At 41.0% G+C, this 14,101-nt stretch overlaps 1 protein-coding gene across 1 annotated transcript in view; it reads right to left on the reverse strand.

Moving 5' to 3' along the window:
- Positions 1 to 974: 974 nt before the first annotated feature.
- The window catches only part of LOC149287625 (astrotactin-2-like), a 782,689-nt gene continuing 769,562 nt past the window's right edge, over positions 975 to 14,101 (reverse strand). The window contains exon 24 of the mRNA XM_089492656.1: positions 975 to 1,212. Within this exon, the coding sequence (XP_089348782.1) occupies positions 975 to 1,212 (238 nt within the window). The remainder of the gene's footprint in view (positions 1,213 to 14,101) is intronic.

Genomic DNA, 14,101 nt, shown 5'->3' on the forward strand with positions numbered 1-14,101 from the left:
AGGCACCTCAATGACAAAATGTGAAACTGCAGTTAAAATAGAAATACAATAAAAATATGCTAATTATAATAGCCCAATGGGTACCCACTTTGTCAGGCCACACCTTGATTTTTTTTAAAACCTTTTTCTTAAAGTCAGTTACTGTAATTCAGAATGATTAACACACTTTTGGTGAGATTCACCACTCGAACAGAATACATTCATAAATATGTGTGCTTAATACTACAGGAAAATGCTTAATGCACATAGCCTGTTACTATCTGTATTTCATTTTACTGCATGAAATGACAAAATGTGGCTATTATTTTATTGGGCCAAGGAATGATAGCATCTTAAGATATCTTTCACTTTTTTAGTAGACTTTTTAGTAGAGTAAATTTAGAGTTACGTAAGCATTTGTTACTTCACATCTATTGTCTTTTTTTGTTGGGAAAGCTCTATATCATCTTCCACAAAAGGTTTATAGGCATACCTGGGAACTCTCTGGATTAAGCACTGCTTCTCCGGTTCAACAACCGAATCCTCTAGGTCACGGGTGCGGGGTCTTGACACGCCCCGCTCCCTGCCTATTTCTCCTTTAAATGGGGGTGTTTTTCCCGCAATTGCCCACTGACATCAGCGGGAACACCCACCAACGGTCCAGAGCTCAGAAATTCCCCGGTATGTTTACAGGATTTTTCAACTGTAAAAGCTCATAGGTCAAGTTCTGTTTTGCACAGTCTTCTCATATTTTTATCAGATTTTAGGAGACTGGATTGGATTAGATAAAAAAGAAATTGAAAATGGAAAACAAATAACCTGGATATATTTACATTTCAGAAGTGCACTTCTCTTACCACCTCATTTGATTCTTTTATAAAGAAAAGAAAACAACAATTTTTCTATTTCACATTGTTATTTTTTACTTAACCCTGGCATAACCACTAATGTTTCTGCCAAACAGTATAAAGCAGCTGAGAGGCTGGCAGCCACAGTCATCGGCTTTTTGAGTCTCCATACATATTGCGAGGCATGGACACTAACTTTTCTTCACATAACACATTATTGTCCTTTAGAATTCTGTAAGAAACTATTTCAGAAGTTGGGAGGTCTTCACTATGGCACATTAAGTAAGGAATGCTGTCAATCCGATGTTGAATGTATGCACTTCTGAGCAGGCCTGAACAATGACTGCTTATTCTTTCTAATCTTCTAAGTACCAATCGAGCTTTCCTGCATTAAAACAATGGATAATGTGGTTAATATTCTGCTAATAGTAATTATTTACATAACAAGCGTATGACGATGTATTCACTATTGTATCATTACAGTAAATTACAAACGTGATATTGAATATTTTGCATTTAACCACTCTGTTCTTTTGACACACAGGCTATACTTGACTTGCTTTCAATATGTACACTATATGTGTGTCAGCAGTGCACATCTTTTATGGATTAGTGGCATACATATAGCTCAAACAAGCTGTGATATCATATACCCTGAAACTGGATTCATGTGTGCCTGTAGTTAGAGGGTGTAAGCGTATTTTAGTATATGGTGTTAGTAAATCTTTGATTCACAAATTGTACAATTTTGATGAATTGATCCCTCAGGGTAAGGAAGGTGATAAAGCAGCAGCGGTAGTGGGGCACTGGCAGACACACACACCCAGCCCCACAGCATGGGGCTGAATTTCCTCCAAAAATAAAAAAAATTAAAGAATTGATTCCTCAAGAAAGGAGATTGGATCATAGTGTGTGTGTATATATATGTATACAGTGGATATAAAAAGCCTACACACCCTTGTTAAAATGCCAGGTTCTTGTGATTTTAAAGGTGAATCATGTCACATTCAAACTCGTGTTAAATAGAAGTCATCACACACCTGCCATCATTTAAAGTGACTGATTAATCACAAATAAAGTTCAGCTGTTCTAGTAGGATTTACCAGACATTTGCTTAGTTGCAAAAAGCCATGGTCTGCAGAGAGCGTTCACAGCATCAGAGGGATCACATTGTTGAAAGATATCAGTCAGGAGAAGGGTACAAAAGAATTTCCAAAGCATTAGATATACCATGGAACACAGTGAAGACAGTCATCATCAAGTGGAGACAATATGGCACGACAGAGACATTACCAAGAACTGGAAGTCCCTCCAAAATTGATGAAAAGATGAGAAGAAAACTGGCCTGGAAGGCTTACAAGAGGCCTACTGGAACATTAAAGGAACTGCAGGAATTTCTGGCAAGTACTGGCTGTGTGCTACATGTGACAACAATCTCCTGTATTCTTCATATGAATGGGCTATGGGGTAGGGTGGCAAGACGGAAGCAAAACATCCAAGCCCCTCTTAAGTTTGCAAAAACAAACATCAAGTCCCCCAAAAGCACGTGAGAAAATGTGTTATGGTCTGATGAAACCAAGGTTGAACTTTTTGGCCATAATTCCAAATGGCATGTTTGGCGCAAAAACAGCGCTGCACATCACCCAAAGAACACCATACCCACAGTGAAGCATGGTGGTGGCAGCATCATGCTTTGGGGCTGTTTTTCTTCAGCTGGAACCAGGGCCTTTGTCAGGGTGGGGGGACTTTTGAACAGTTCCAAATACCAAGCAAATTTGGCACAAAACCTTCGGGCGTCCGTAAGGAAGCTGATGATGAAGAGGAAGTTCACCTTTCAGCACGACAACGACCCAAAGCACAAATCCAAATCCACAAAAGCATGGCTGCACCAGAAGAAGATTAACGTTTTGGAATGGCCCAGGCAGAGCCCAGACCTGAATCCAATTGAACATCTGTGGAGTGATCTGAAGAGGGCTGTGCACATGAGATGTCCTCGCAATCTGACAGATTTGGAGTGCTTTTGCAAAGAAGAGTGGGCGTACATTGCCACGTCAAGATGTGCCATGCTAATAGATTGGTATCCAAAGAGACTGATTGCGTTAATAAAATCAAAAGGTGCTCCAACAAAGTATTAGTTTAAGGGTGTGCACACTTATGCAACCAGGTTATTGTGAGGTTTTTTTTATTCCCCCCACCACCTCAAAGATTCCAGCTTGTTTTGCAATTGAATTGTTCACATTAAAGTTCTGACATGCTTTATCTTTGTCTCATTCTTTAAAAACACAAGAACCTGGCATTTTAACAGGGGTGTATAAACTTTTTATGTCCTCCCTTACCCCGAGCATATAGCTTAGACAGGCACTATTAGACACATGCAGCCCCTTCGTGCAGGATTACATTCCCCTAGTATAACTGCTGCCAGTTTGCCACTGAAAAAAGCTGCACTGTGGTCGGGGGCATAAACGAAAACCACAGGGCTCTAGTGCGAAAATTGCCCTGGGGCCCCCAACTCCACCAAGCAACATGCCCCACCTTTGCTCCAAACAGCTTGTAAGTGCCTTTGCCCCAAGCAGCTTATCAGTGCCACTCTAAACCCCCCAAACAGCCTGTCTGTGCCATGTCAGCTTGTCAGAGAAGCCAAACAGCTTATATGTGTGACCATTGCCCCCAAACAATTTGTCTGTGCATTCTAGGGCTGCAACAACTAATCGATAAAATCGATAATAATCGATAATGAAAATCGTTGCCAACAAATTTCATTATCGATTAGTTGAATCGATTTTTATCGATTATAAAATGAGGGTTTTTTCAGAGCAAATGCTCTGACAAATATCCCTCGTTTTATAATCCGTTTAGTGTCTGACTCACAGCAGCAGCTCCTACATACAGTCACCGCCGATTGGCCCACCCACCTCCTTTTTCCAGTCCCTCCCTGCAGTCACTGCCGATTGGCTGCAAGGAGGGACAGTGAGAAAGGGGCGGGGCCAATCGGCAGTGACTGCAGGGAGGGACAGGGAGAAAGAAAGGGGCGGGGCCAACGTGCCGATTGGCTCCGCCCATTTCCGATAGCGTCAACATGGCTCAAGAACTCACTGGTGAGTATAAAATTTATATTTGGGCTGCTGAAAGTTAGGGGCAGTTATAGTTAATGGGGTGTTTAGGGTTAATTTAGGGGCAGTTATAGTTAGTGGGGTGTTTAGGGTTAATTTAGGGGGTGTTATAGTTAGTGGGATGTTTAGGGTTAATTTAGGGGCAGTTATAGTTAGTGGGGTGTTTAGGGTTAATTTAGGGGCAGTTATAGTAAGTGGGGTGTTTAGGGTTAATTTAGGGGCAGTTATAGTTAGTGAGGGGGTTTAGGGTTAATTTAGGGGCAGTTATAGTTAATGGGGTGTTTAGGGTTAATTTAGGGGCAGTTGTGGTTGATGGGGTGTTTAGGGTTAATTTAGGGGCAGTTGTTATTAAATAAAGTTAACTTAAGGTGCAGTTAGAGCTAAAGGGGGGCAAACTGAGGGGAATCTAAATCCTGGGGGCAGTGAAGATTAACCCAGTACTTATTTATAAAAGTATTGTCTGTGAACGAGTCTGCAAATCTATGAGTGCACTATGGCATATCAGGGGGGTATATGCTATACCTTGGGAGGACGGAGTGACATATTTGGGGGTATAAGGCATATAGGCCTTTGGGCTGCTGAAAGTTAGGGGCAGTTATAGTTAATGGGGTGGGGAGTGTGGCATGTCTGGGGAGGGCAGTGTGGCATGTCTGGGAGGGCAGTGTGGCATGTCTGGGAAGGCAGTGTGGCATGTCTGGGGAGGGCAGTGTGGCATGTCTGGGAGGGCAGTGTGGCATGTCTGGGAGGGCAGTGTGGCAAGCCTGGGCTCAAATATGCATAACTGGGGGGGCAGGTTGGGAAATAAAAACAAGAAATGCATTGTTATCAGGTTTTTTATTCTGCAGTTTGTTTCTTACATCTTACGTTAAAAATACCCCTTGTCTTATAATCAGGGTCGTCTTATAATCAGACCTCAAATAGGTCTGACTATGAGACAACTAAGATCCAGATCCCCCGCAGCTGCAGGGGATCTGGATCCTCCTGTCTCCCCCCCCCGCCCCACTTACCGGTACTTCTGAGTCCCTGGTGTGTAGCTGGGGCAGCGTGTAGATGTCTAGATAACTTCCGCTGCAGCAGGAAGGAGGCGTTGCTAGCAGCGGGGGTTGTCTGCGTCCATCGCCGGTACCGCACCGGTGCGGGGAACTCTGATCTCTGACAGTCGGGGAAGGTCTGTGCGATGGATGCAGACAACCCCCGCTGCTAGCCACGCCTCCTTCCGGCTGCAGCGTAAGTGCGTGGGATCTACACGCTGCCCCGGCTACATGGGAAGTCAGAAGCACCGGTAAGTTTGGGGGGGGCGGGGGATTTATAAATGGGGGGCATAAGGCATTTCTGGAGGCAGAAATGCCTTTTAATCCCCTTAATGCCACTCTGCCCCAGAAATGCCTTTTTAACCCTCTATACGCCACTCTGCCTCCTGAATGCCTTAAACCTCCCTATATGCCCCATCATATGCCTTTTAACCCTCTAAATGCCAGAGTGGCATATAGGGGTATAAGGCATTTCTGGAGGCAGAGTGGCACATAGGGGGTCAAAAGGCATATCATGGGGCACAGTGGCATATAGGGTTAAAAGGCATATCATGGGGCACAGTGGCATATAGGGGGTATAAGGCATTTCTGGGGCAGATGTGCATAACTGGGGGGCAGGTTGGAAAATAGAAGGAAATAAAACCAAAATATTTTTCTCAATCATAGCTTTTATTAAAAAAAATAGTTTAGATGAATTAACATTTACTGGTAAAACTTTTTTCCTATAGGGTCGTCTTATATTCAGGCTTTTTCTTTTTTTCCTAAATTAATATTCAGATTTGGGGGGTCGACTTATAATCAGGGTCATCTTATAATCAAATACGGTATATATTTATGGAAAGCACTATGATTTTTTACTTTTTGTTTTTTTACATGTTGATATGTCACTTTGACACAACGGATGGAGATTCAATTTGGCAATTGAAAAGCAATATAAGTATTGTTTATATTTTTTATGACACTTTTTTTTGTGATAAATTAATTAATAGCACTTTTAAGTTAATTTTGGCGCAACACTTTATTATCCTTTCTAGGTAGAATCCAGCAAGCAGGGATGACCATACGGCCTGACAAATGCCAGATTTGCAATACCTAGGTCACAGGGTAGGAGGGGGTAGACAGCGACCAGAACCGGCCAAAATAGAAGCTATTGTAAACGTGCCCCGACTCATAACGAAGAAGCAAGTATTATCTAAGTGCCCCGATCCTTACCGCACCTAACATTTCAAAGCAATTCCTTGTCCACACAGACGCCTCCCAGTACGGACTTGGTTCAGTGTTAAGCCAACTCAATGACCAGGGGGAAGAACACCCGGAAGCCTTCCTGAGCCGCAAACTACTGGATCGAGAGGCCCTGGTCTGGGCACTGATGACATTTTTACCATACTTGTATGGCCTGTACATTTACAGTGTTAACAGATCACAATCCCCTAGTCTGGTTTAACAGGGTAGCAGGGGACAACAGCAGGTTACTAAGGTGGAGCCTTTCCTTATAACCATTCAACTTTACGATTCAATATCGTCTGGGAAAACAAAACAGCAATGCGGATGGATTGTCCTGTCAAGACGATGTTAATTAAGTTAATGGGACATGGGCCGCCCCTATTTATATATATTTTGCATCTTACTGTCTGTTTTTGCCAGTTATTTGAGCTATCCCCAATTGCCAAGATGTCCTCCATGTTTGACAATGCGGTCAGGTGTACATCTTGCTCAATCCTTGCAATCCTTGAGCAGCGCTTCGAGGGTGCATATTGTTGTGCGAGATGTATGCGGGTTGCTCATTTGGAAGCCCAAATCCTGGGTCTAGAGGAGCAACTGGCAACACTGAGATCTATTGACAACTTGGAGAGGAGTCTGCTGCTCACTGAGCAAGCTCTCTCTTGGGTAGAGGTGGGGGAGGATAGCGGGATGGAGGTACAGGACAGCCAGGAGGCAGCTAGCTGGGTTACAGTTAGAAGGCGGGGTAGGGGGAAAAGCACCAGGGAGGCTAGTCCTGATCTAGCACATATAGGTAGCAAGCTTAAGGCAAGGACCTCCAAGGTAGTATTTTCTGAAATATTACCTGTACCACACCAGAGAGGCAGCGGGAGATTAGAGAGCTAAACAAGTGGCTCAGAAGCTGGTGTAGGAAGGAGGGGTTTGGGTTCATGGAGAACTGGGACGACTTTTCCCCCAACTAGGGAATGGGGGAGGGAAACTACAATATAGAAGGGGAAGATAGTGTAGATAGAGAGCTGGGGCTTATAAATGTACCTGGGGGTGGAGCGGAGGGAGGGGTTAGAATAGTTAATAGGGATAGGTTTCATAGGAAAAAAAACCATACACCTCTAAACTGCATGCTTACTAATGCCAGAAGTCTGACCAATAAAACTGACAAACTGGAGTTAATAATGTCTGAAGAAAATTATGACATAGTGGGTATAACAGAGACATGGTTGGATGATAGCTATGACTGGGCGGTTAACATACAGGGTTGTAGTCTATTCAGGAAGGATCGAAAAGGGGGGGGAGTTTGTCTTTATGTAAAGTCCAGCCTAAAGGCCACACTGCGGGAGGATATATGTAAGGGAAATGATAATGTGGATTCATTATGGGCAGAAATATATGGAAAGAAAAATAATAAAATACTGATCGGGGTTTGCTATAAGCCACCAAATATAATGGAAGCAGCAGAAGATCAATTATTAAGGCAAATAAACAAGGCAGCAAATCCCAATGAGATGGTTATTATGGGGGACTTTAAGTATCCTGACATAAACTGGGAAACCGAGACCTGTGAATCTCATAAAGGAAACCGGTTTCTGACTATAACTAAAGATAATTATCTGTCCCAAACGGAACAGGACCCGACCAGAGGGGGCGTCCTACTGGACTTAATATTAACCAACAGACCTGACCTGAGTAACTAATGTGCAGGTCAGGTGTGCACCTAGGAAATAGTGATCACAATATAATACATTATAACTTGTCCTTCAATAAGGGAACTCTTAGAGGAGCCACAAGAACTATGAACTTTAGGAAGGCAAAGTTTGATCAACTAAGAGAAGCCCTTAACACTGTAAATTGGGAAAATGTCCTCAAAAACAATGGTACAGACACTAAATGGGAGATTTTTCTTAAAATATCTTAAATTCTCACTGTGAAAGGTACATACCCGTATGGGAATAAAAGAACAAGGAACAAGAGAAAACCAATGTGGATAAATAAAAATGTAAAGGGGGCAATAAATGGCAAAAAAGGCATTTAAGCTACTAAAACAGGAAGGCAGTGAGGAAGCACTAAAAAGCTATCGGGGAAAAAATAAAATATGTAAAAATCAGATAAAAGCAGCAAAAGTGGAGACAGAAAGACTCATTGCCAAAGACAGTAAAACAAACCCCAAAATGTTCTTTAACTATATAAATAGTAAAAAGGTTAAAAATGAAAGCGTTGGCCCCTTAAAAAGTAATGAGGGAGAAGTTATAGATGGGGATCAGTAAAAAGCTAATATATTAAATATATTCTTCTCTGCTGTATTCACAGAGGAAAATTAAATGCCAGGTAATATACAGCAGGATGAGATAAACACCCCAGTACATGTCACCTGTCTAACCCAGGAAGAAGTTCAGTGCTGCCTAAAAAAAATCAAAATAGACAAATCATCAGGCCCAGATGGCATTCATCCCCGCGTTCTAAGAGAGTTAAGTAATGTAATAGACAGACCCCTATTTCTAATATTCAAGGACTCTATAGTGACAGGGTCTGTTCCCCAGGACTGGCGCATAGCAAATGTTGTGCCAATATTCAAAAAGGGGACAAAAAGTGACCCGGGGAATTATAGACCTGTTAGTTTAACTTCTGTCGTGTGTAAACTGTTTGAGGGTTTCCTAAGAGATGCTATTTTGGAGTATCTCAATGAAAATAAATGTATGACTCCATATCAGCATGGGTTTACAAGGGAACGGTCCTGTCAAACTAACCTGATCAGCTTTTATGAGGAGGTGAGCTCAAGACTGGATCGGGGTGAATCGCTGGATAACGTATATCTTGATTTTTCCTAAGCATTTGATACGGTGCCACATAAAAGGCTGGTACATAAAATGAGAATGCTTGTGCCGGGGGAGAATGTGTGTATGTGGGTAAGTAACTGGCTCAGTGATAGGAAACAGAGGGTAGTTATTAATGGTACATACTCTGAGTGGGTGACTGTTACTAGTGGGGTACCACAGGGGTCAGTTTTGGGTCCTATTCTTTTTAATGTATTTATTAATGACCTTGAAGAGGGATAGTATAGTAAAGTATCAATCTTTGCAGACGATACTAAGCTCTATAACGTAGTTAACACAATAGAGGACAGTGCACGGATCTGGATAGGTTGGAGGCTTGGGCTGGGATGTGGCAGATGAAGTTCAACACAGATAAATGTTTGTATTAAATGGGAAAACACTGGGACGACTGACATGGAAAAGTTTTAGTTAACAGTAAATTTACCTGTAGCGACAAGTGTCAAGCAGCTGGGGTGCATCAAAAGGGGGCATAGATGCCCACGACAAGGAAATAATTCTACCACTGTATAATTCACTAGTCAGACCACACATGGAATACTGTATACAGTACTGGGCACCAGTGTACAAGAAAGATATAGTGGAACTGGAGAGGGTTCAAAGACGGGCAACCAGAGTAATAAGGGGAATGGGAGGACTACAATACCCAGAAAGATTATCAGAATTAGGGTTATTTAGTTTAGAAAAAACACGGCTTAGGGGGGACTTAATAACTATGCGTAAATATATAAGAGGACAGTACAGAGATCACTCCCAGGACTTATTTATACCCAGGACTGTATCTATAACACCTCCCCCGGGTTAGCCCCCCATATTAAGAATTTTTACAAAAGATCATTGCATGTGTTAGATCTTTGTTAGATCAGGTTTGATCAACTGTTTTTTTTTCGTTAGATCTACTCTAAAATAGGCAATATTAGCAATCTTTTTCAGGGGGGGCTAACCCGTAGCCAGCCCCCCTCAACAAAAATTTCAACAAAATGTTACGGATTATGCTAGCTCAACGTTAGATCAGGTTTGATCAGACAAAATTTTTGTTAGATCTAGTCTAATTATTGAGATTTGGAAAAAAAAATATGGATTTTGGTAGATATTCGTTAGATCTGGTAAGATCAGCTGTTTTTTTCGTTAGATCTACCACGCAGGAGGCGGGATTCACAATCCTATTTTGTGTGTGGGGGATGGGTATACATACGAGTTGGCCCCCCCTCAACTGAAATTTTGATTTTTTTTAAATGGATTTTGGTAGATATTCGTTAGATCCGGTTAGATCAACTGTATTTTTCGTTAGGTCTATCATGCAGGAGGCGGTATTCACAATTCTATTTTGTGTGCATGATAGATCTAACAAAAAATACAATTGATCTTACCGGATCTAAGGAATATCTACCAAAACCCATTAAACAAGTTCCAAATTTCAGTTGAGGGGGGGGGGGGGCAACCCGTAGGTATTCCCATCCCCCGCACACAAAATAAGATTATGAATACCGCCTCCTGCGTGATAGATCTAACGAATAAAACAGTTGATCTAACCGGATCTAACGAATATCTACCAAAATCCATAAAAAAAATTCAGTTGAGGGGGAGCCAGCCCCCCCTCATTAAATATACAATATCTCAGTAATTAGACTAGATCTAACAAAAATTTTGTCTAATCAAACCTCATCTAACGCGGAGCTATCATAATCAGTAACATTTTGTTTAAATTTTTGTTGAGGGGGGGCTGGCTATGGGTTAGCCCTCCCTGAAAAAGATTGTTAATATTGCCTATTTAGAGTAGATATAACGAAAAAAACAGTTGATCAAACCTGATCTAACAAAGATCTAACAAATGCAATGATCTTTTGTAAAAATTCTTAATATGGGGGGGCTAACCCGGGGAAGGTATCTATAACAAGGAGACATTCTCTATGGCTAGAGGAAAGAAGGTTTCTACACCAGCACAGGCGGGGGTTCTTTACAGTAAGAGCGGTGAGACTATGGAACTCTCTGCCAGAGGAAGTGGTAACAGTAAACTCAATAAAAGAGTTCAAAAGTTGCCTGGACGTGTTTCTTGAAAGCAATAATATTACAAGTTATGGATATTAGATTAATAGGGACAGAACGTTGATCCAGGGATTTATTCTGATTGCCATATTTGGAGTTGGGAAGGAATTTTCCCCCTGGTATGGGGCAATTGGCATCTGCTTCATAAGGGTTTTTTTGCCTTCCTCTGGATCAACACAGTAGGGACACAATAGGTATATAGGTTGAGCTTGATGGACTTTGGTCTTTTTTCAACCTCATGAACTATGTTACTATGTTACACCCCCTGCACTGTGATTGGTTGCTCCTTGTTCTAGCTCTCTCCTGATTGGTGCCAGTTAAAGTGTTTAAGCTAATGTATTTATGTATTGTTCTTTTCAAGATAGTCTCAGGTCTGTGTCTGTGATTTGGGGACAAGAGACACTTCATCGTGGAGTGTAACTACTTGGTTACTTGAACTCTGGAGGATACCGAGGGGACCATAGGAGATCACTGGAACTATTGAGAGCAAGACCATCCGTCTCTACAGGGTCCGTCACATTTGCCAACTAGGCAATTTCAGCACAGGAGAGGTCTCCTAAGTGCCCCAGAGATCAATGTACCCAAGATTACATATATTTTGGAGCTGCTTTTATGCACAGGACATATGGAAAAAGGCAGGCCCACTTTTAAAATGGATTTGTGGCCTCCCGTTTTTAAGCTATACACTTGTTTTATATGGCCTTTTTTCCTGACCTACAGCTGACCATTTGCATGTTTTATGGATTATGATAAATTGTATAAAAGAAGCAATCTGGAAAACCAGAAATATTTTATTGCTTCATAAACAATATATAGACCCTTCCATTTGTCTTAAGATGGCTTTAAGTGGTATGTACACACATTTTTTAAAGGATTTCAAAAAGACTTTGGTGCCTTAATATGTGGAACATTTTACTTGCATGAACGTCCCAAAGACTGGTTTTGTATTTGGTATTGTATGTATTTATTCTAATTTTATGTAAAAAAATTTCATTCATTTTATCATTGTAAATGTTCCATTATATCCTTTAACCTGTTTTAAAGTATTTATTTATTGTACTGTAGCATATAGTTAATAAAAATCGCTGTACCAGGTCCTGAATCATTCCTGGAATCTTGTTTCTGACCCGGCTTGATATTGACCACTCTCCAACATACCGTATCTGGCTTTTCTGAGTCCAGCTACACAGACTGGCTTCCAAGTCGTGTGCCCTGCCAGAAGGGATTCCAAGTCATGTGTTCAGTTCCCTGTCCAGAGACTTACAGCCTGTACTTGCCTGTCTAGCTTCTCCATTATAGACCATATCATACTATTCAGCCTGTGGTTTGTTTAATTTTGCCCATTTGTATTATCCTTCTAGTTATAATGCATCATGGGGTACAAACTCAGCCACTGGTATCCCCTGCGGCTGGGCTCCTACATGACCTGCTTACCTGAGTCCTGACAGCTGGGGTCCCTCTGCTTACACCAAATGACCAACAGAGATGAGCATGCTGAATGAGTCTGAGTGCTGGAATATGACTATCACTGCAATTAAATATTAGATTGTTTTACAGCACGCCATGACTTTACAGGGGTATAGAAAGCGATCTAACATCGCTTTCTTCAGCAAAACAGTGTTGCAGGGGCGCCATGTGACCCTTCACCCAGAATTAATAAAATAAAGTTAAAAAACGAAAAATTAAAATAGTTAATAGTTCCAACAAAATGTAAAAAAAATAATCCTCAAAATTAGCACCAAATCTTCACAAAAAATTCTCACATGGAAAGAGTTAAAATACTAACATGTTAAATGTCCATGGGGCGTCTGGTTTCAAATAAAATGTGATTATATGGGTTAAATTGAATTGGCCCAGTTCAAAGATGCCCAACAAAAAGGGCATGGCCACAGACTGACCAGATGTCCAATTCCCCCAAAAATGCACCCCTCTCAAAGGTGGCCTTTAATCTCCCAAATAACCCAGCAAACCATATCACTGTACTCAAGACATGTTGCTAAATTGAATTGGCTGGGTTCAATAATTTCTCAAATAACACATGGGAACAGGATGAGCACATGTCAAACTTCCAATTTCAAAAATGCACACATTCCAAACAACCCAAAAAGCCCATGCATTGGGGGTATCACTGTACTCAGGAGATGCTGCTGAACACATTGTGGGGTGTTGTCTGAGAAGTGAATTCATACTAAAAGTACATGTGAGTGGGAAAAACACACACAAAAAATATTAATGCAAAATGTGATCAAAGCTGGTGGTAAAATGTGTGCATGGAAAGAGTTAAAATACCAGAATTTGAAATACCCCAGGGGATCTAGTTTTAACAAATATGATTTGATTGAGTTAATTGAACTGACCAGTTTCAAAGATATCCCAAATAGGATATGTGGGCAGAATTTTCAACATGTCAAAATTCCAATTTAAAAAATGCACACTTCCAAATGTGGCCTTTAAATCCCCAAACAAACCCATGCACTCAGGAGATGTTGCTGAACACATCTTCAGGTTGTTTGATAGTGACATATACCAGGAGCTGTAAATTCATACCTGAAAAAATGCAAAATAATTACTACCACAAAGACTGGTGGTAGAATTTGTGCATGTCTAGATTCCAAAAATATATGGTTTGATGGCGTAAATTACACTTGTCTGCTTCAAAGATGTCCAAAATAGCACATGGGGGCAGAATTACCAGATTTGGAAAACATGGTTTTGAAACAGCAAAATGTTACTTACGTTATTGCCCTATAACATGCAAAAAACATAAAATCATTGTATATTTCTAAACTCAGGACAAATCTGTTTAGCAGTTTTCATTAGCTTTTGTAGACGAGTAAAATAGTTTCCAAGTAAAATTCAGACATTTTCTATATTTTTAACTATATTTTAAACTTTTTTTTATAGTACATTATGATACAATCAAAATAATGACATCCTGGGAAAAAAAATCTATAACTTGCGTGTGTTCAGTAAATGAGAAAGAAAAAAAAGCACAAGCATTGCAGAAACAGTTACAAAGGGTACAAAAACGATAAAATCAG

This window comes from Sceloporus occidentalis, unplaced genomic scaffold (genome assembly GCF_023333645.1).
Source record: "Sceloporus occidentalis isolate IW3139 unplaced genomic scaffold, rSceOcc1.0.p SCAF_58, whole genome shotgun sequence".
Classification (NCBI taxonomy): domain Eukaryota; kingdom Metazoa; phylum Chordata; class Lepidosauria; order Squamata; family Phrynosomatidae; genus Sceloporus; species Sceloporus occidentalis.